Genomic DNA, 23078 nt, shown 5'->3' on the forward strand with positions numbered 1-23078 from the left:
TGTGTTTGTACACGGACGTGAGTATGGATTGTGTATAAGGATCCTTTTCTTCTTCTTGTTTTTTTTTTTTTTTTTTTTTTTTGGCCCTTTGACCATTTTGCTATACTATTTTTTGGAGAAAATATAAGTTTCCTTTTTCACGGCCCACAACCCTCCTGTGGTGAAGCGCACTATGAGAAAAAAATAAAAAAGGAAGCCAAAATTTGTTACCCCTAAAACGTATATTCCACGTTGGAAAAAAGAAAAAAAAAAGAGAAATATGGAAGCAATGCTTAACTTTTTTTATTTCTACGTAATTACGCCTATATAAATGTTCATAACTATTTCCAATCTGTTCGCAATTGTTCTCACTTTTTCGTTGATTTCAAACTGTTCCTTCTTCTTTTTTTTTTTTTCTTTTTTTTCTACATGTGTATGACAAATAAGCCTACTTAAGCGTACACAAAATTGTTTAGTTCGCATGCTGCGAAAATTGCATCTTTCTACACGGGTGTATTGTTGTGCCTTCCCAAAGGAAAAAGAACTGGAAAGGGGAGGTAACTCATGAAAACGCCAAACAGTGGATACACGGAACGAACTATTGGACAAGTAAAAAAACAAAAACAAAAAAAAAAAAAGGAAACATATTGACGATTGCACCTGAAGGGATTACCTCCTAATTTATGAGGAAACCTCGTCATGTATTTAAATTTTTCGATAGCAAAAACTTCTGCATACATTTTTTTGGTAATATTTATTTAAATTAAAAAGAAAAAGCTACATTTGGGGGAATGCCCTTGTTCGTTTTTGTCGTGCTCATGTGATCCTTTCTGAAAATATTATTCACCGTTTGGGAAGTTGCTCTGTACACGTTAATTGCGTACATTTCTTAACGCGCTCAAGGGCGGTCTGTTCAGGAGACCTTCCACTGCGAGATCGTACCACTTGGTGTGACTTGGCTAAATTGGGCGATACTCGGCGAAACCTCCCTCATACGTTCGCCTCCCCCTTTTTCTCAATATCGAAGATGTTTGATTGAGAAAACGAAAGGGTGAACAGGCGAAGCATAGAATATAGGAAAAAAAAAAAAAAAAAAAAAAAAGCAGGAATGATCGCCACGCATAGGGGTATATAGCTACATGTAGGGACGCGAGCGTAATCTTAGGGCAATGCTCCCGATGGGAAAGACATATAGGGGGCGAAGTTGCACGCCCTGGAAAAACGTAAAAACGTTAAAGAACTGTGACGTGAATTTGTTATTTTGTCACGACTTGTCGAAAAGCGTCAAGCACAAATTTGTTTACTTTGCATTGAACTTGCTATGTGTGAGTAAGAAATACGAACTAGTGTTTATAGCGTATGGCCAATATATCTACGTGTATGAATTGAAAAATTTTCTGGAAAATAACATAAACATCAACGTGGACGTAAGCCCCAATATTGCACTTGGGCAAAGGAAAGAAAATGGCAGAGACAATACTATTTCCAGTTTCTACAAACAAGAAATAAGCCAAAATGACAACAGTTTTAAAAACATAAATAAAATAAAGTATGTCCACGATGAAGTGAAAAATGATTTGACTTTAAAATCGATGAGCATTCCTGCTCCGATACTTATCCTGTCCCCACACGTGTATTCTAAAGGATACGTAAATATCAAATGTGAAGAAAAAGACAACACAGATAAGTGCATTCTAATATCTGTGGGATGGTCTGAAGATACCAATGTTTATTATGTAGAGAAAATAGTTGAATGTATTAATATAAAGAAAAAATTAAAACATATTTTAGAGAAAAAGTTGTTTGACTTGAAGAGATATGAAGAGAACGAGACAAAGGAGGCCATCTTTTTTAACGATACGAATGCTCAATGTGGCGACTCAGCTCTTCCAACCATGTTTATGGATTCCTATCGCTTTTTAAATAAATTAAAAATTGATGAAAATGATTTTATTCTAAGTTTAATACACAAGAATCAGCATCCAAATGGATATTCCAAAGAACTCATAGAAATGTTTGAATTGTCCAAATGCATTAACAGTTTTGATCATATAAGAAATAAAACCAAACAAAGAAGAAGCGCCCGTCTATACAAAATGCAGTTAAAAAAGGAGAGAAGAATTAACAGAAGAAAAAAGAATCTTAACAACCGGGAGTTAAACCGGCACGTAACGGCTAATCTAAAAAATCCTCTCTTAAAAACGAAGAAAATAAATGTCTGCAAGAAAGAGTTCTATAGAAAATGTGTCTTCGAAAGGGAGTCCCTCGGAGGGGTATCAGGAGCAACGTTAGGAGGAGCAGATGAGGGGCGCAATAGGGGCACCTTAACTGTGTACAAAAAGAAACCATTCAAAAAGGGGCCATACAGAATGAAATGCATATGCATATTGAGGTGTCCAAGGGAGGGGTCTATGACAGATCCGAAGAGTGGTAATACGCAGAATGCAAACACACGCAGTAATAATAAGGGGAAAAGGAAAAAATTTAAAATTAGTGAAATTTATAGCAGCCTTGAAAGCGCCGAGGAGGATGCTTACGATACGGAAGACGGAAGGGAAGATGGATTCCTACACCCGAATGACAACCTCCTGATGAAGAAAAAAAAATTAGGAAGAAAATTCAAAAACAATCATCAAGTTAATTATTTACTAGGCGATGATGCGAAAGAAATTGAAGAGCTCAACTTTTATAAAAAAATGAGGAACAATGTGTACATGGGTTACAACCAAAGAAATAACCACATGGGTCTGAATGAACAGAATGAATATATTAACGCGGTTAGAGACGAGAGTGAATTTGTAAATACATATATTAAATCATCCAGTGATGAGGAATGCACGGCACATTTGTCGTCCAAAATGAGAATTACCAGTTGTAGGAGGAAAGAAAGCGGCCCGAAGTTTTACCGTCATGGTGATTTGCGCATGACACTGAGGAGGGGCCTCCATATGGCCCAACTAATGTCGAAAAGGAATATCAAGAAAGTGGAAAGGAATAAAAAAAGGGTAAGAGATGACGATAATACGGACACGCGCAGTTTCAGCAACGTGGGACACTGTGAAGGCGGTGAGATAGGGAGTTTGTCGCCAAATGCACCCCACAGGGGAAGAGCGAAAATAGTTATTAAAAGAAGAAAAAAATATCATGGAAATACGAAAAAAACGCAAATAGAACGATTAAGGAGGAACATCCAAAAGTATAATTTGCATGTAGAGAAATTAAACATATTGAAAAAGGAAAGAAAAAAATTTGTAAACTTCTGCAAATTGTACATAACGCATGAGCATTACGAAGAATTTAGCAATAAGTTAGAGAACTTCCTAGACCCAAGTGTCGATATCAAGTACAATAAAATTTGGCAGCAGTTTAACATCTTCAGCTTTAATCTTTTCAATGTAGATTACAATGATAAAATTTTGAAGTCCTCACATATATACGTACAACCAGACATCGTTTTTAGCAACAAAACTTACATTAAGTCAGACACATCGACGTGGGCCATTTCGTTTAACTTTACGAAAAATTTACTAGCCATTGGATCGAACACGCACAATATAAACCTTTACAATTTGAATAACTTTTACTATTTTAGGAGGAGGTATGATTATGATGATGCTCTTAACTTTTTTAAGAATGCATTTGTGCATAAGAAGATTAAGGTAAACCGCCTGTTCGTCAACGATGAGAAGGACCCATTTTATTTCGATAGCACGGATGGGGAAGACCACGACGATAACATTGGAAAAAAGAGAAAAAGTAAGAAAAGGCATAAGAAAAGAAAAAGGAGAAAGGATAGCACGGAAGGAAAAGTGCACATAAAGGAAAACAAAAAAAAGAATAATCCTTTCTCTCATTACCACCAGAGTAGGGAGGGAAATTGCTATAATTTCCTTCGTTTGGATCATTGTGGGGAGAGCGAAGAATCGTCCACCTCGGTGAGCATAAGTAGACAGATGAACAGAAAGGGGGGAAAGCGAAATCAGCCAAAGGATTCCCCCTCATCGAAACTGAAGAAGAAAAAGAAGGAAAAAAAAAACAAAAAAAAAAACGACTCAGTAACTTCTCGTAATGAATATATTGACCGTAAGAAACGCACCAGCAGTGGAACGCCTCCTCCAAACCATGTCTGGGAGGAGAAAGCAGGACAAAAAGGGGGTAGTATAACGGACGGAGAAGAGGAATTCATTCGTTTTTTTTCCAGTGAAGATGTCCCCTTTGTCCAACGGAAGGACGATTCCTTGTTGCATTTGCAGAATAGTGAAGACACCAGTGCATGTGCCGCAGATAAAGTGGGGAGGAATTACAATAACCCAGATGGGAAGAATAAGGGTGATCCATATATGATACCAACAACGCATCAATCGAAGGATCCAATGAGGGGCTTCTTCCCAAAGAAGAACAATAGTTACGTCACAAAGATTAGCGCGAAAGACCATTTTAAGGAGGCCAATTTGCACAAAGTAGTTTCTTCCATTTTGCACAGAAGGAGCTATATTCCGATAGACCTGGCCCAGGTTTTCCTCAACAGAAAGGAGAATCTGAAAAAAATGCTTCTAACCTTATCATACAATTTCCCAAGCGATGCAATCATTTTGTTTTTAAAGCAAGCTTCCATCGGGGCGGAGATCTATCACATGAAGTGGAACATTCATAACAACATTGCATTGACGGTTCATAAGATGAAGAAAATTTATGCCAGAAGATTGGGCTCCACGTACTGTCTGAATTTGAAGCTGTTTCACCCCAAAATGGTGATAATCAACAATAATAGATATTTGAAAAATTGGTACATAAAATTTCTGCGCAGGAGCATGCCGAGGTCGGGTGTCAGGGTAGCGGAAATATTCAACAGAATGTCGAAGAGAAGGAAGAAATGGAGAAGGAACTGTGCGAGGGTTGACCACGGGGAGAAACGACACAATTATTTGGACATTCTCAAGGATCGAGAAGTGGGGGAAAGGCATCTACATGGAGGGAGATCAGTTGAAGGACCGCTCACTCAACACACCCGGAGCGAAGACATCGAAGCGGCTAAGGGTACACCGGGGGAGGAAAGTACAACCAGCGAAGATGAGCTCGGGGTTCACAACGTCATTTACAGAAAGGTAAAAAGTTGCAACATGTCAAAGGTAGAAAGGATCTATGTACTGGGTGATAGACCTAGCACTTTGGAGGAAGGCGAAAATGGTAGAATGGTAGACACAAACGTTGATGTGAAGAAGGATAAAGTAATAAAATGTTACAAGCATATGTACAGCTACAAAAAGGCCAATAATGTTTTAAAAAATATTAGCAGAAGATTCAGAAAGTTCATCAAAGAGAGGCACAATTTTAGGTTTTCCCCTACGAAACGCCTCTTTTCAAATGAGAACTCTATCTTCGTGGTTCTAGATAAGAGGAGAAACAAAGGGGAACTGCACTGTTATGATAAATTTGCGGGGAAATATGTGGACGAATTAAAAATGGTCGTGAAGAGTATCCAGAGGCACTCGGCACCGGGGTTGTTTTTAAAGCCCCAGGAGGGCATTACTCCCACAGATGCAGCAACAGAAGAAGCGGGCACAATGTTTGTAGCGAAGGGAAGAACCGAAGGACCCAAATCTTCCAACGGAGAGGGAACCTCCACGATCGAACAACCAACGATGGAGGAAGAGGATAATTTTGATTTTTACAAGAAAACGGTACTAGTGGTTTGCGAGCTGAAGGACCACAATAATAACACGCTAGACATTATACACCTGACGAATGATCCGATGGGAAACGGTGTGGGTTTTTTGCAGGAGGGGCAACCTGGACCGGTGAGGAAAGGTTGCAGTGATTACTACTCCGTGCGGTTTGATGAAGGTGGCGGAGTGAATAGGAAAAAGGAGAGAACGGAAAGAAACGACGATCCCATAAGTAGTAGCGATGAAAGTAGCAGAAGTGGTAGTAACGCACCCTCTAGTAATGCAAAAAAGACAGAAAAGAAGAAAAGGAAAAAGAAAAAAAAACAAAAAAGGTGCTTAAGAAACATTATGGAAGGTAAAACCCACATGAATGGAATAGTAAATTACACCGTTCAAATGGAAATGGATAATCTATATAGAAGCTACCGTCTGAATGATGATAGAAAGGATGAAATGAAGGTGAAAAGTGTCATGAATAATTTGCTACTAAATGTGGAAGCAGAATCAGGTTCGAACTCATCGGAGTCAGCTAATATATCAGAAGGTAGCATAAACAGTAGAGGAATAAATTTCCCTGCATATATAAATATCAACACAACTAGCCAAAATACAATGAATTTTAACCGATTCATTAATGGAGATTTGTTGTCAACATCCCGGAGTCGACTCATAGGGAATGGATACAATTCAGATGTTTCAAACAATGGTCTTCTTATTCGTGCATTACAGAATTATAGGATGGTGAGGAATAATTTTTTGCGCAACATGAGGAATAACATACGAAACAGTCGATCTAATCGACCCAGTCGAGCAAATCGACTTAGCGCTAGGAATGTACAAAGCGTGAGAGATGACATTATGAATGAAAACACGCACGCAGTTATAAGTAACATGGTGAATGCAGCCCAAAATATATTGAACATAAACAATAGCATTGGGATTATAACCGGTAGACCTCCTCTTGCCATTCGAGGGAGGGGAGGTTATTACATGTCTAGGACAGCCCCACCTCAGACATCTATCTTGCGCAATAATGAGCACTTGCCCAATTTAGAGAACCCCAATACAGTCGATCCAGATTCCTTTGTAGCCGCCCCAAATGAGGATAGCGAATTGGGGGATAGGTCCAATTTGGAAGATTCACAAGTGGATAACGAAACATCATCGGCAGGTGCTCATTCTCCAAGAGAGGACATAGAAGAAACAGGAAGAGAAGGAAGGGAAACACAAATTAACTCCTACGCAAGTATAATAATTAGAAACCTGTTGTCACCTAACCCAGATAGAATTGAAGAAACTGGAGATGCTTGGAGGTTTCGAATAAACACAAGCAATCTCAATAATATATATTTAATATCTAGAACAAGTCCGAATAATAGAACATCCTCTTTATATAATAACGGGGATGGTAGAAACTCCCGAAATTCGACGGAAATTCGACAACAAAATGAACACCCTTTCCTCAACATGCTATACAATAACATTTTAAATATGACGGAGTCGAACAGGAACAACTCTTCCTCATTGGACTCCAACATGGGGAATTGGACTTCAAACTTAATGAATAATTTGCAAAATGACATGCACAATATAAATGAAGAATATAATCCCAGGAGAAATTTGAGAAGTACTTTTTTTAATCAACTAAATTCCTTTAGCGGGGAATCATCCCCCACTATTTTAGACTTAATGAACACAAAAAAATCGGAAAGTGTAAAAATAGAGGGAAAAGAAGGAACCCTGCAGTGTAGGCGTTTTAGGGAAATCCCTTTTGGAGTTAAATATACCTCCATGAATGAGAAATACGATGCCATTGTTCGGTACGTATATACACTTCCTAAAAGTGCTGATGAAATTATGTTGACTCATGGTTCGGGATCAGATTCTTTTTTCGACTTTGTCATTGTGTATGAAGGTGTGTGCGAGGAGAACGAGAGACTGGACCGCGATGATCCTGCGCAGGGGGGAGATGAAGATGGGATCAAGCCGCCTTGGGGCATGGATGGTTTGCAGGAAGTGGATCCTAATGTGGAGGATGCACTGGCAGCGGGATCAGATCAAGTGCATGCGGCATTAGAGGAAGAAAGATCGGAGGAAGAGACGGATGAAATGACGCAGGAGGAGGACAACGATGACAACGGCGACGACGAGGAAGAGGGGGAAGCAGACGAATCAGCGGATGAATCGGCAGAAGAATCGGCAGAAGAATCGGCAGACGAAACGGCAGAGGGAGTGATGGAAGAAGCTACGAGTGACTTGGCAAATGGCCAAATGGACCATCACGACAACGCGGAAGGTTCGGCAAATGAAGAGCCCCTGGAAGGAAGCCACACCAGCACTTCACACACGAATGAATCTTCACAATGGCCCATCCTGGAACACAGTTTGGGCAAAGATAGCATTACGGGTCATGTTCATCCCGGAAGTATGGCAATCGAATGTATAGAGAGAGACACGCCATGGAAGGAAGAAGAAGAAGATTCCCAAAAAATATCCAACAGGTGCAATCACGGCGTAACAGATGTGAAGCGAAATCTGAGTTCCGCGTCCACATTAGACATCGAAAACTCATCATACGATTCATATTATTCTTCATCCAGTAACACGGCTAGCGATTTTACGAACATATCAGAATACCTAGTGGATGAATGTTCTGAATGCGAAAATGCAGATCTCTGTTTTGAGGGAAGCAACATAATCAATTTCAACGCAGCTTATCGATTCTTGAAGTATGAGAGCTCCAAGCTATACATAAACAATTGCAGCGTCAGCATAGAGAAGAATAGGGAAGGTCGTTTGTCCAAATATTATTTAAAGCGAGAGGTTGGGCATCCTGCCAGTCAAAGCGATTACCAGGGTGATAGGGGACAAAATGGACGCACGCAAATTGTTCCAATAGGCATCAACGATTTTGAAAATAGTTCTTCATATGTCAGCAAGAAGAAAGGGGCAATATGGGATGAAGAGGAATATGCACCGTTGTGGATGAAGAAGTGTGAAAAAGATACTTCCACCTGGAAGGAAAAATCATGTAAAGACAAAATTATCATTACATCTAAGTGGTTACATAAAATTCTACTTCAACAAAATTACTACCTGAATGAGGAGAAAAGGGAAAAATTGGAAATGATTTTGAAGGGAAAGAAAACGATGGAGGGTGAAATGAAAAGGGGAGAAAAGGATGACACGCCTGAGCAAACAAACCAAGCAACACAGAAAAAGAAGAAGAAAAAAAAGCACGCCCAGCAGGACGAACGAGTCAAAGAAAAAATCGAATATTTGAATCTATCTGGAGAAGACGAAAAAAACGATTCAGACAAAAATAGTGTAGTTCAGAAGGATCGCTTCTTTAACACATTTTTAAGGTATTATTATTCCACTATTAAGAAAGGCAAAGGGGGAAAAAAAAAAAAGAAGAAAAAAAAAAAATACACTGGGTGTGGCAGTCAGATTGAGAGGAAATATTATGACTACAACGTCAGCGCACTTGTACAATACAAAGCAGAAGAAGTAAGAAACAGTATCTACAATGATAAAAATGCTAATTATATCTTCAAAAAATTACCTAATAATGTTATTACGAGAAAATTTTGCAATAAAGTAAGAATGAGTCCTTCCTATGACGAACCAAATCGAATAAACGAAGTTCTCTGGACCTTCTCAAATGTGACATTCTATTCAGCAGACTGGTATGACATAATGTATAAATTATTTTTCGAATTGTCTTCCAGATTTTACGAAATTATTATAAAGCACCATAAGCATAATATCCCATGTGTGAAATTTTCACCGGACGACAACTTCCTCTTGTCCTGCTCGGTCGACAGAACCATGGTTCTTTGGAACCCCTTCAATGTGAAGAATTATGATTTGGATAGAAACTACAACATTTATGACCACGTGTTTCCACCTAGGAAGGATAGGAAAAGCAGGGCGCACCACCATAACATGAGCATTGTTCGCGAAAACATCAGGAGAAAATCGAAAAGGCGAAACAATTACAACCGCATGCCCCTCAGTCTGGTTGCCAACGCAACAGTCCAAATAAACTATGGAAGGAAAAGAAGCGCCTTCGAAAAAGTATTTCATGAAAGCAAAATGTACAAAGCGATTAGGGAAAAGGAACTATTATCAAACATGAAAAAAAATAATATTCTGTGCAAACGGGAAATGAAACATATGGGATGGAGTTGTGATTTCCTTTTGAAGAAGAATATTTCCAAATGTGATATTCTTACGGACCTATTCTACAAAGAAAAATTTTTCGTGGGGCACAGACCTAGTTTTAACTATGGTGCTTATTTCCCCTCTGGGAACGTACATATGGATAATTTCTGCCCCTTCTTCCAGAAGTATTCTTTTTTCCAATTATTTAGTTGTTCCATTTTAAGTGCGCAGGGAATCAGGGAAGGAAGCCATTTACACTTTCTACGTTCTTACTTGTACAAAAGGAATATGAAAAGAACGAAGTATGTTCAAACAAATAACATCGAAACCATTGTGGAAATGATGACTAACAAGAATTTTAAAAGAACGTCTTTCTCCAAGAAACAGATTAAGCAAATTTATTCTACCATGAAATATGTTTGTAGGAATTTGCTAAAATCGTACATTGTTGTTTATCCCTTGAGGTATGAGGAGAGAAAATGCGACTTGGGAAGTGTGAAATTGACAAGGCGTCGTTTAAAACGAGATGTGTGTGTTTTAACAGACTACGAATATGGCGACTATGCCAACATAATTACCTCCGCGTGGAATGACGAACATGCGATGCCAGGGTGTGCGGAGGATCTCTATATTAAGCCATCCCGTAAGATGAAAGACAAAACGAAAAGAAAATATTATACTCGCAGACAGAACAAAAGAAAAAGTAAAAAACAGAAAGAAGAATCTTCGCTCATCGAATCCGAATCGAACAACGAATCGGATGATACGTGGGAAACGGACCAACATTCCTCCTCCTCGTGCGTAGAACCAGATAAAAAAAACTGGAAGTGCGCAAACTCAAGTGATTACGATGAAGACAATGACGAGCTCGATGCAGATTACAAAAAAATGAAGAAACATAAAAAATCCTTGTTTTATAAATACATACGTGGCATAAGGAATGATTTTAGCTTTCACTTTTTATCAGGTAAAAGAAAAAGCTGTGAAGATAATCCAAAAAAATGGATCCCACTTTTTGAAAAGCTAATACATCAGTACGCAGATTTGAAATTCTGCAAAAGTATGTACCGACACGTGAAATGCAAAGTTCTATCTGACTGCATCGCCAAGTTTGAGGCGTCCAAGCCAAGGCTGTATTTCAACTTCCACATCACGGCAAATTATCAGGAGTCGAAAATTCTGAACGAACTTTTGCAGAACTATGCCGTGTACTTCGGATCCATGGGTAGTACAGACGGAACGAGTGGTGAAACGAATCCAAATTTTCAGGCCTACTTAACGCTAATCAAGAGGAAGGGCACGCTGCGCTGGGGAAGCTGGAAGAAGCAGGGTGAGACGGAGGAGGATACGCCGGAAATGCACTCCAAAAATGTCGGATATACAATTATACTGAAAAACAACGTTTCGAATTTCCACAATGTGATAAATAACATAGTGAATATTTCGCATAACAACAGGATTATTAACCATCACAAGTACTTTCGTGAAAATAATATGTACAAGACCGATCGGGGGGGTACCTTCCACAAGGTGCACACAGGAGAGGAGGGAATGGAGGATGGTAGGGAGGAAGAATGTAGAGAAAGTGCTAAGTATGACGCGACCTATGAACCGAGAAAAAAACGTCTAGAAAACTTTTTCGACGATTTAGAAAGTGACACCACGCATTTCTGCTCCTCCGATTCGCTCAACTCAGATAGAAATTCTGGAAAACGGAAAAAAGGGAAAATGAATCGACCTAAAATGAAGAGAAATGAACGAGGCGGTGATAGAAATGGTTGTGCGCCGAGGAAGAAAGACCTGGAGGATGTACTCAGGAGGGAAGACAAAGTGTACAACATATGCTTCCTTCACTCAAGAAATGACAACTATCAAATTAAATATTTTGAAAATATAAATGTTTTGCAGAATATGTATAGATACTGTGGCAGGGGGTTACTAGTGGTAAACATAAAGTACGTAACGGATGAGAACCCTGAAGACGCAAACTACAACGGGGAAAGGAATCCAATGGTAGATGACCAAAATAAATGCGGAAGCGTCATATTCCAGACCGACATACATATATGCAGTGAGAAGAAGCCAAAAAGGAGGAAAAAGGACGAAGTCGAAAAAGAAGTACATTACAAGAAGGCAAAAACTATCATTTTTATCATACGAGTGAATTTACATGAGCTGAGAAATTACCAAATGAGGAAAATAATTTTCGAAGAAAAATATGTTAAGAGTACATATTACATTAACCTCCAGGTGATGAAAATATTTTATCAAATAGCTTTAAAAAATTGTAAATTATTACACAAATCTGAAAATGAGGAACATGATAAAAAAGTGAATGCTGAGAAAAAAAGGATTTTGAAATCCTTTTATGCGAAGGAAAAGTATTCGTTCCTTGTGTATTTGACGAAAAACCTATTCCAGAAAAGAAAAAAATATCCTTTAACACCAAGACGTATATGCAAGTACATTGTGTTGATAAGAAATATCATTTTGGACACTCGCTTGTTTGACCATTATGAAAATTGTAATAGTGATTTGCCACAAGTGCAAGCAGATTATCGTTTTCTGTACTCGCTGAATTTGGACCTTCCCAAGAGAACAACATTATTCAAGCTGTTCTTCCTCTTGTTGCCAAAAGGAAAAAGAGACACACTTATGCTGAACATAGCTTTGTTAAGATTTTTGTATTCTCATTTGAGTAGGGGGTGGGAGAAAAGGAGCACGCATTTCACCTATGGTGAAAAGAGCGTAAGAAGGGAAAAAATAAAAAAAAAAAACTGCGCTTGTGTGAAAAAAACTGAAGCAAAGTTTCATTCAGTAGTTGATAGGGAAGAGAAAAAACAACTCAGTCATTACATAGTTATATGTGCAGATAAATATAATCTATATTTGTCAAAAATTAAATTTACAAAAATTACCAAAAATTTTTTCAACACCAGATTTGTGCCCATATTAGAATTATCCAAACCAGTCGAACCGAAATTGCCTTCCGCATACAAATCTTCTCGCATTAATTTATTGAAAATCATATATGACAAGTCGTGTATTGTGCTGGCCAACCAGTACAGCAATCTTATTTTTGTCTACTTTGCGCATAAGTGTGTTTACACAAATTCATACTTCCTCATCCCCTACTTTACCATTCCGCTGTATACGGAACGTATAGGAAGAGTGCTTCTCCCGGTGAGTTAGAAGAAAAATAGGGGGAGCATAGAACGAGGGGTTCTACCAGCGTGAACGGGTCATCGCTCCCTCCCGTTCAACCAAGGGAAGTTCATTCCCTTTACACTTTTCTCCTATTTTCCGTCATATACACATATATATATATTCTTTTTTTCTCACCTTCTGCAGAATTTTAGAAAGGACGCCTGTATCGGAGAAAAGAAGCGCCTTGTGAACAACGTAAATTACAACTTTCGAAAAATCTTGGCAGATAATTACGTGGATATGGACGAGGAGCTCAACTTCTTCATCGCGGGCTTAGATGTCATCTACCTAAAAGGAAAAAAGAACAATTTCGAGTTAACCATCTTTGCAATTTTACTCAACAATATTTTATTTTGTTACAAATTGAATTTCCAGTACTATTAATTTGTCTACACATTTTTTTTTTTTTTTTTCTTTTTTTTTTTTGTACACAACTTTGTCGGCAAATAATTTGGACATTCCTTGCGTGTCGCGTGTGACATGATTTATTTCGTTGTTGGTAGTTTCGGGACAGAATTTTTTTTTTTTTTTTTTTTTTTTTTCTAGCAAAGTGAACAACCGCTTTGTCCAAATGTCAAGTTAACCTTAATGACAGTGTTAATGACAGTTTGATTTCATTATTATTATTTTTTTTCCCGTCTCTCCCCCCCTTTTAACAGGGCTTTAAAAGTCAAATGTTCGCATGATAGTGTGCATGCGAAGGGGGCCTTCCCTTTGCACTTAATGAGAAGGCACATATGTATTCTCTTTTTTTTGTTAACCGCTAAATCATGATTAAGCATGCTTTGTGTGGTGGCATGATTAGCTATTTTAACCAATAACTTTCCAAAACAGTTATTATTTTATTTTTCGATGAATGCTATCTACAGGGTGGAGGTTGTTTTGAAGTCCGTCCTTATCAGGAGAGGCATTTTTTTCTGCTCCAAATATATACTCCTGTAACTAACTTAAAATAAAGGAAAATCGCTTGAGCATTTAAGGGGTGACCTGCCACACATACCCCGCTTCCAAGTTTTGCTTTGATGAGTGGCATTTCCATTTTTGACAAACGCACCTATACCCGTACAGGCTACGGGCGGGGAAGAGTTAAATTTCTTCAAATGATTGTAAAAGAAAAAGTGTTCGTTGGTTTATTCTAAATTTACATTTTCAAAAACAGGAAAATTCCACCACATGCTGTATCGCGTTATTTAAACATGCAAGTGGATGCCAAATGATGAAAATAGAGAAGCGTGGAGGGGAAATGCAAAATTGAAAGAATTGACATGGGAGGGGAGGGCGAAAAAAAAAAAAAAAAAAAAAAATGTAACATAATAAAATAAAGCAAAGAAAAAACATAGAAAAACAATGAAGCATGTGAGAAGTGGCTAAGTGTAAGGGACCCACGCTCGTAAAAACAAACTGTAGGGTATCCCTCTTATAAATGGTGACGCGGCAAAATGGGTAAAACAAAAATTATGCTTTTTCACCATCTTCGGATAACTCGTTCTCCCTCGTAAGATTTATCACTTTCGAATCGTCCTCCCTTTTTTCCAAAATTAACAAACGCGGATCGTCGTGGTACTTTGTAATAATACGCGTTATTAACATTTTTTTGTTTTTTTTTTCAGAATGTGCACCACGGATTGCATTATATATTGCGCACACCTACGTATACCTACATATAGTATGGTGTACAATACTACATGGGAGGGTTAACCAGAAGAACACACAAAATGTAAGCATCTTCTTTAAGTGATGATTTCTTTGTCACTTGGCATGTGTTTCAGCTTCGTTTTCATCATCATGAGGGGTGGGGTGGGGCGCCACTATTCCCATTTGACATAATAATCACCAAAGGAGATAAACAAATATATATAAATATGTGTAAATATATAATTTTATGTATGTGTGAATCTATCGGTATAGACTCCCCGAACATAACTTATTTCCGTACTTGTCTAGGCGCTCCTTCAATTTCCCCTTGGATGCTAAAATAAAGGCCAGGAATAAGGGGTTCGCCTTAAACGGACGAGAAGTAAATTCGGGGTGGAATTGCACACCGACGTAAAAGTTTAATTTCTTCATTTCACAGATCTCCATTCTGACACTGTCAATGTCTTTTGCCACAAAACTTAGACCAACAGATTCTAACAGTGGAACATATTTTGGATTTATTTCGAACCTATGTCTATGTCTTTCGAATATGTACATCGCTTCATCATACGCTTTGTACGTGAGGGAATCTTTATCAATCACTTTGGATTGTTTCACCCCTAAACGCATGGTACCTCCCTTATTGTCATCCCCTTTGAATTCGTTCATGGAGATGATAACATTGTTGTTATCTATCTCATCTATACTTTTGTAATAATCTTCTATGCCCATTAATTTTATTTTCTCCAGTAATTCTGGGTCGGCCATCTTATTCGGAATATCTTCTATGTACTTTTGCGTAGCTAACAAGTCCGCAATGTCAGAGGGCCCTTCCCCTTGGTCACACGGCGAGGAAGAATGGCCATTCATCATATCAACGTGGGAATTGGCAGAATACTCTTTTTTCGCCTTACCCATTTTGCTATTTGGACCATCGATTCCACTATGATCATTTTCGCCCCCTTCGATGGCCTCCAATCCGATACTATTGGAATTTTCTTCATTCGTGGAGCATGCCGATATTGCATGCTTCTTCTGCGAGTGAGTTTCACTATCGTTGTCTTCATTGTGGGGCAAATTGCTCTGCGGGATATTTTTAGTACCGTCCAGATTAGGGCGAACTTGTGGATTCTCCTTTTTCATTTCGAAGCAGACATCATCCGTGTGGGATCTACCCTTGCGGGATTCCCTTGAACCACTGAAAATATCTTTTTCGGCCACCTTCGTAAACTCGTTCTCGCCCCCAGAGTTGTCCGTTGCGCATTTGTTAAACTCCCGTTTCTTCTTGTTAATCATTTTATCATCCGAATTGTTGTGAACGTCAACTAGATCTTCGAATTCTTCTGAACTTGCGTATTTATTTAGATACTGCCTAGCAACATCGATAACTGCTGTCTGCATGCCAAGGCAAATTCCCAAGTAAGGTACATTATGCATTCTGCAATACTTGGATGAGAGATATTTTCCTTCAATACCTCTGGTTCCAAAGCCTCCGGGGACTAGTATACCATCCACGGATCGGAGAATATCCCATGCACGCTCGTATTTCATTTTTCTCTTCTTATCGTAATCTTCATCGGAAGTTGTATCATCAACGAAGAGATGTTTCTGTGTGGTATTATTTTCCGAACAAGTGTCGTATGCATATTTTCTGGCTTTTCTTTTCAGATCGATATTTTTTTTTTTGCTTTTTTTTTTCAAAGACAAATGGCTACTGTTGATATATTTGATAATTAACTTGAATCCACATTCTATGCACGCATGCACGAGAGAAGAAATGATGGATAAATAGGTGTCATTCGAAGCTGTGTATTTTCCTACAATACCGATAACGACAGATTCGTTTGAAGATTCGTATCTATCTGACAAATGTTTCCAGGTACTGAAGGAGTACGGGCTTATTTGCAATTTGTTTTTCAAGACAGTATTTTGAAGGTTAAGTTTTTTTAAAACATTGGCAGAGAAATTCTGTTGCTCAAGTATTAGAGGAACTTTATACAGATTCGACGTGTCATGTAAAGATATGACATGTTCATTTTTCACTTGCGAAAAAAGAGAAATTTTCTGGATGGCTTCCTCCGTTAGGGGTTCTTCACATCTACAAAATATGAAATCTGGTTTCAGTCCAGCTTCCCTCAATATTTTAACACTATGTTGTGTTGGTTTGGTTTTCTGTTCTCTCAAAGTACCCATAATTGGTACGTAGGATAAATGACATAGACATACATCATCTGAATTTAAATTATTTATTAACTGTTGAAGTGCCTCCAAGTAGACAGCCGACTCAATATCTCCAACTGTTCCACCTACTTCTATCATACAAATGCATGGCACAGTATTCGGTGTTGATGAAGCTGTAATGTTGTATTCTTTTTTCATTCTTTTTATATTGTCATCTATAACTCCTTTGATCCAATTTTGAATAGCATCTGTTACATGGGGTACAACCTGAACAGTCTTCCCCAAATATTCTCCTTTCCTTTCTTTTTTTATAACTTCTTCGTACACCTTTCCCGAGGTTATATTATTTTTATACGACAATTTTATGTTTAGAAAACGCTCGTAGTTTCCTAAATCTAAGTCAACTTCTCCGCCATCTTCCAGTACGTATACTTCTCCATGTTCATATGGAGACATGGTTCCGGCGTCTATATTTAAGTAAGGATCTATTTTTATCGTCGTCAGTAGAATATTTTTCGTTAACAATAGAACGCCCATGCTGCTCATGGCTGTTCCTTTTCCCAGCCCGCTCATATTTCCCCCAGTCACAATAATATACTTTGTGATAGTATTTACATCTTCTGTTGAATCCATTTTAAATGCTTTCAAGAAAGGGGAAAAAAAAAAAATATAGAAGCGACTTTTGGGGATGTGGGTCCTGGGTACTGGATTCCTTTAGGTACGTTCAAATGAACCTATCTATTCGTGCTCCTATTGGTTGTTGTGAATATGTAAACCCACTTTTACACGTTTTTATATGTGGAGTTAAACCACGTGCTTTGCAAATTTACACGTAGACGTCAGAAGGGTTTATTCTTCCTACTTGTCCAATACATTCAGTTGTTCGTATGTATACTTTCTATTTCAATCTTTACCACACAATGGGAGAAGTAGCGCTTAGGCTTGTGGAAAAGTGGCCAATACGGCTATGCACAGGTACATACATTCATATATATATATATGTACTGTACATACGAGGGTGGCATATGCATGTTAATGATATATGTGCCCCAGTGGAAGAGTCATGCATTTTTTAAAATCCGCGGTTAATACACCATGAATATGAAATACAGCGAGCCACGTTAGCAAATACCTCGGCGGGAAAAGATAAAAGTAGAGCATCACATTGCAATGCTGAATGTTGTCCGCAATCTAAATGTGCACTATAGGCAAGCAGGTAGGAGACTGTATCACTATACAGAAATCTGCCTCAATTGGAGGAGGTGACTTTTCGCAGGAATCGACAAACAACTTGGCCCAAAGGGGAACCCCCTATAAGGTTCTCGTCCAATAGGTTTGAAGATGCCTGTTCTCTCGCACGGCGAAAACGCAAGGGTAAATGCAAAACGTATAAATTAAAAATTGATAATTGAAAAATGTAAATTCGGTCGGGAACATTAAAAATTGGAATTAATGAGTGAAGGTTAAAAAAGAGAGTTTTAAAAATTAAGGTGAATTACTCCAAACAAGTTTATTCTTATGGAGAAAAACGTCAGTTCATAACACATACGCGGCATACATTTGTACAGAATACATATATACGTATGTAATAGGAAGGGCGTCCCTTTCTATGCTTCTGAAAAAAGAGAAAACAATGACTTGGGTTCAAAAATTGTAACATATGACATGAACATATTTTTACGTAAACATTTTTCGCCCACAAAGTACGCATCAGCCGCGGAGTTCGAATATTTTATTTTATTTTATTTTATTTTATTTTTTTTTTTTATTTTTTTTTTTTGCTTTATTTAAAACTTCGAATGGGTAAACATTCACGCATTTAATGACGTCATTTTTTAACAGCAGTTTTTATGCGTATGATGCAAGTCGCCGTCCACGGTATTCCAAATCATGGTGAAAAAAAAAAAAAAAATTTAAGCAGATGTTAGTAGGGTAAAAATTGGCGTGAAGCGCGAAGGAATGGTAGGCGTTAAAGCCAAGGGAAATTTTATAATAATGATGATAGAATGACAGAATGATGAAATTTTTTAGCATATAAATGGAAAGTCCCATGGCATAGTGTATATATATATATATAGGTGCATTTATAAATTATTTTTGGGTATATATTTTGGCAGGGCGCTAGAAAAGATGCGCAACATCCGCACTATGTGATGTTAAGGGGAACGACTTAGAGGGGGAAGGCAATACCCGTTGTGAATGTTACGTTACGTTGCCATGTAATTGTAGCAGTATTTAAGTACTGTACAGTATACACATAGGTACGTTGCTGCAAAAACACTTTCATTTATTTCCACTAGGCGCTAAAATTCGTAGAGGAAGTTGCCTCTACTTTAGGTTGATGGATGGGTGTTTCTTTAAGTATGTAAAATTATGCCAAACAAATAAGCATTATCTTCCCATATTTTTATTTTAATTAATTGGCATATGCATCATATCGCTGCACTGTGCTGTCAACTTGGATGCATTACAGCTTTAAAATTATTTTTTAAAACAGTAAGGCTTACGTCCTGTGTAACATTTTGATGCTAAAAAGGGATGGTAAACTCGTATTTATCATTTTTTAAAAATTTTGTAAAAAGTACCAAAGGAAAGACTTATATCATTTGGTAAAATTGTTCTTCATTCCTTTCTCTTTTTTTTTTTTTTTTTTTTTTTTTCTTTTTAATCTTAACTATTCCGCAAGACGCAGGAAAATATGGGATTTTCTCTTTAAGTATGAAGTTTAAATCCTTATTTATGTTCATCCCCTATGGGGAATAAAAAAGGACGGCAAATATAACGAAAAAAAAAAAAAAAAAAAAAAAAGAATAGAATGTAATTTTTAAAAATAATTTAAGGGAGGAATGGCCTTACGATATGGGAAAAGAAAAAGGGGAAAAAACAAAATGCTCATATTCTTCGTTCTCCTCCGTACACTTTTCACATTTTATATGCGAATGGCAGGTGCACAATATTACGCCTGGACAGTAGGCATTTTTGCAGTTAACCATAGATGAGGAGGGAAGTACAAATAGAAAGTGCTGAAATGGGTACTCCGATGGGGTTATTCCTTGGATTGGCGCTACAAAATTGGTACCCACAAATGGGCAGGACACCCTACATGACAATGCTAAAATGGATCATCGTTCTAATCTGATGGGGAGCCACGAAGCGTCTTTTGCTCCATTTAACTTTTTGGAAACGCCTCTGTTGGGTTGTCGCATTTAAAAAAAAAAAAAAAAAAAAGGAACGAACAAGATACGTCGAATGGCTCGGAGCATTGATACCCACCACAAGTAAAAAAGGCGTCCATGCTTTATTTTAGCCGAGCTCCAAAAATGAAGAGAAGCATCAGGGGTACGAAACAGAGTAGGTGCTTCTTCTGTTGTCTCGATTTGCTACTATGTTTTGTTTGGACTTGTCTATTACACCACAAATTCGCGTTAAACGGCACAAATGTATACTAGTCGTGCATATAGCATATACCTATAATGCGTATAATTCGCTCGTACAGTTCACTGCAAAAAGTAGAGCAGGTGCTGAACCAACTCACTGTACTTCTCATGTATAACGAGGTGACAGCATTCTGGTAAAATAATCATTTTTACATTCTGCACATATTTCTTTTTTTTTTCCAAAAATTTTACAGTATAAGAATAGGGAGTCAGTTTATCTTCCTTTCTGTAAATGGGGGGGAGGGAAAGAAAAGGGGTATACATGAGAAAGGAAAGAGAGTTTTTTTGCTATGAATATTTTTATTATTTCTATGGAAGGTACCAAATTGACATATGAAAGGCGCAATTTTGCTAACAATGACGGGCGAAAGGGTGCACACATTTTCTTCTTTTCTCATTTGAGAAGGAAATTGATTCTTACACAGCATAGATATCGATGTAGGCGCATGTAACTCCGCATAGGGGGTATATAAGGTCGTGTAGGAGTTCACACGAATACCTACCCGTAGATGAAAAGGATGTCCACGTTCGTTTTTAACAAAGCAGCGTATTGCTTCTTCGAATTTTGGATTTTTATTCCGGTTAAGACCTTTAGAAATGTCTCAATGAACTTTTCATGCTACAGTTATGTGGAAAATGCGGATAAGGAAAAAAAAAAAAAAAAAAAAAAAAAAAAAAAGAAATGATTCACATAGAATTGTTCCTTGTCAAGTAGGAATGACATACGTGTTCCAATTTTTAGGTACATGGTTTGACCGCCCCCTTAAGACTACTTATAAATACGCAACGGCCAACTACCAAAACGTGCTGTGTGAATTTATTCATAAGTAAGAATTTGCACGTTTGTAAAAAGGGACAATTTCTCTACCCCACTATCGTTCTTTTTTTTTTTTTTTTTTGCTACTTACATTTTCCCGGAGTATTGCGTACCGTTTCATCGCATCTTCTACGTTATTCTCGAAGTTGTAATATTCGTTCTGATTTTTTTTAAACAAGAATTATGCACATTTAATTAAGGAGGGATATGCGAATGGAAGGGGGTCTTTGTAGGCGCGCGCAGGAAGCGCTTTAAGTCTTTTGTAACCTTTACCGTGTCCTCGGAGATCATCAAATGGCTGTATTTCTTGGCAAGTCTCAGGCAAATACGTATGTTGTACTTTAGTAGGAAGCTGTAAAGGGGAGAGGAGAAGGAAGACAAGCGGGGCGTACATAAATGGATCCCATGAAAACTCATGGGGGTCATTCCTGCGTGTTAGCCTTTGCATTGGCCGCCTCTCCGACATGCATACACATAAAGGAAGATGACCCTACATTAAGAATCGATGCCTCGGTTTGGCTAGCCCAGCTGCACTGATTAAGCAGAATTTTTTTATGTGTATTTTATTCTCTGCAGATAGGTGTGCTACGTGTTACGGGTGGTGATGGTGGTAAAGAGTGAGAGTGTTTAAATAAGGTCGTATCTGCATGTAGACAAATTCTCGTTCGTTGCATAACACTGAAGTAACCTCTTGGAAGAACTCAAGAAGTTAAAAAAAAAAAAAAAAAAAAAAAAAAAAAAAAAAAATTACTAGCTATGATACACCCCATGGAAAAGGCGACAATAATGAAGGTTGAATCTAAAATATTTTTGTTCCTTAAAACGTCATAAATTTGTTCTGTGTATAACCGCTCCGTAAATTTGTTCAGATTCTTCGAGAGGACGCTATTTCCATGGCCGTAGAAATCTGTGTAGGGTTCAAGGGCGAGGGTGAGAAAGGGACACACATGGTTAATCTGTGCAGCCCGCGGGAGGGTGCGCACACAGGAAGTTACTCCAAAAAAAAGTCATGCAAAAATATTCGCGCCGAGAATGTAGGGTCAAGAATGTCGCACTTTTGCACGATATGGTTGAGAGCTCTAACCAAGCGATATAAACGCATGGTTAAGGTGAACCAAAGAATTCATCAACTTCTCGTACTGGTGTGTGCCCCCATTTAGCCCATGCAGAAGAAGAACAATTGGCTTTTCATTGTTGCTATCGGAATTGGTATCTCGGTCTAAGGAGGACGTGGACCTGTTACTTATCGTGTTTTCACTCGATGGTAAGTTCTTTGAGTATACTATAAAGGTGCGACCCTTCGTGCAACTAACATATTCGTATGCGATTTTGCTTGATGAAATCATCGATTATTCCGACAAGACAATTTTATATAAAAAAAAAGACTCAACTTTTGCGCTTTGTGTAGCTTTTCTGTATGGCAAAAATTTTTTTACAAGAAAAAATAATGAACGGTGATTCATACAAGATGTTGCCTTATACACACTTAAGTACACACGTGGTTAAGCATTAATGCGTGTGTAATTAGAATACGGGAAAGCATTTTATTGCAAGGAATACCACAATCATTGTTATCATATGGATAATCTACAAAACGAGTTACACATTAAAGGAAGACCAATTGGGGATTACATTTCAGTATACATTTAGCGAATTTATTTTTAAAACAATTTTTTTTTTTTTTTTTTTTTTTTTTGAGGGGGGGGGGGTGGGAGGAGGGGTGGAACTTAAGAATGTTGCATATGTATGACAGTAGTCTGTGCACATGAATTTTTTTTAATGAATCACCGGGGTACGTTCGTTTGATCTTCAAATTATTTCTTTTCGCATTTGTGCATAAGGGTCAGTCATATTTTCTTTACTTTTGCTCAGTCAAGGCGTGCGCCGTGCGCTACATTATGATGTTCCGCGTCGGGAAGTTTTTTTTTTTTTTTTTTTTTTTTTTTTCACAGTGAGCTTATTACTATATTTTGCATCATTGTAACATTG

The 23078-nt window shown here is 37.9% G+C and overlaps 3 protein-coding genes across 3 annotated transcripts; 1 reads left to right on the top strand and 2 right to left on the bottom strand.

Moving 5' to 3' along the window:
- Positions 1 to 1148: 1148 nt before the first annotated feature.
- PKNH_1348000 (WD repeat-containing protein, putative) lies at positions 1149 to 13403 on the top strand (the record flags this gene model as incomplete). Its single annotated transcript, XM_002260859.1, has 2 exons — positions 1149 to 12995; positions 13164 to 13403. 2 exons carry the CDS (start codon positions 1149 to 1151, stop codon positions 13401 to 13403), a joined length of 12087 nt encoding a protein of 4028 aa, XP_002260895.1.
- A 1512-nt stretch (positions 13404 to 14915) lies between these two features.
- On the bottom strand, positions 14916 to 17468 carry PKNH_1348100 (CTP synthase, putative; the record flags this gene model as incomplete). Its single annotated transcript, XM_002260860.1, has 1 exon — positions 14916 to 17468. One exon carries the CDS (start codon positions 17466 to 17468, stop codon positions 14916 to 14918), a length of 2553 nt encoding a protein of 850 aa, XP_002260896.1.
- A 2864-nt stretch (positions 17469 to 20332) lies between these two features.
- Positions 20333 to 22435, bottom strand: PKNH_1348200 (alpha/beta hydrolase, putative; the record flags this gene model as incomplete). Its single annotated transcript, XM_002260861.1, has 7 exons — positions 20333 to 20498; positions 20776 to 20891; positions 21181 to 21249; positions 21357 to 21441; positions 21584 to 21674; positions 21841 to 21996; positions 22174 to 22435. The coding sequence occupies 7 exons, from the start codon at positions 22433 to 22435 to the stop codon at positions 20333 to 20335; spliced, it is 945 nt and encodes a 314-aa protein (XP_002260897.1).
- Positions 22436 to 23078: the final 643 nt, after the last annotated feature.

This window comes from Plasmodium knowlesi (genome assembly GCF_000006355.2).
Source record: "Plasmodium knowlesi strain H genome assembly, chromosome: 13".
Lineage (NCBI taxonomy): Eukaryota > Apicomplexa > Aconoidasida > Haemosporida > Plasmodiidae > Plasmodium > Plasmodium knowlesi.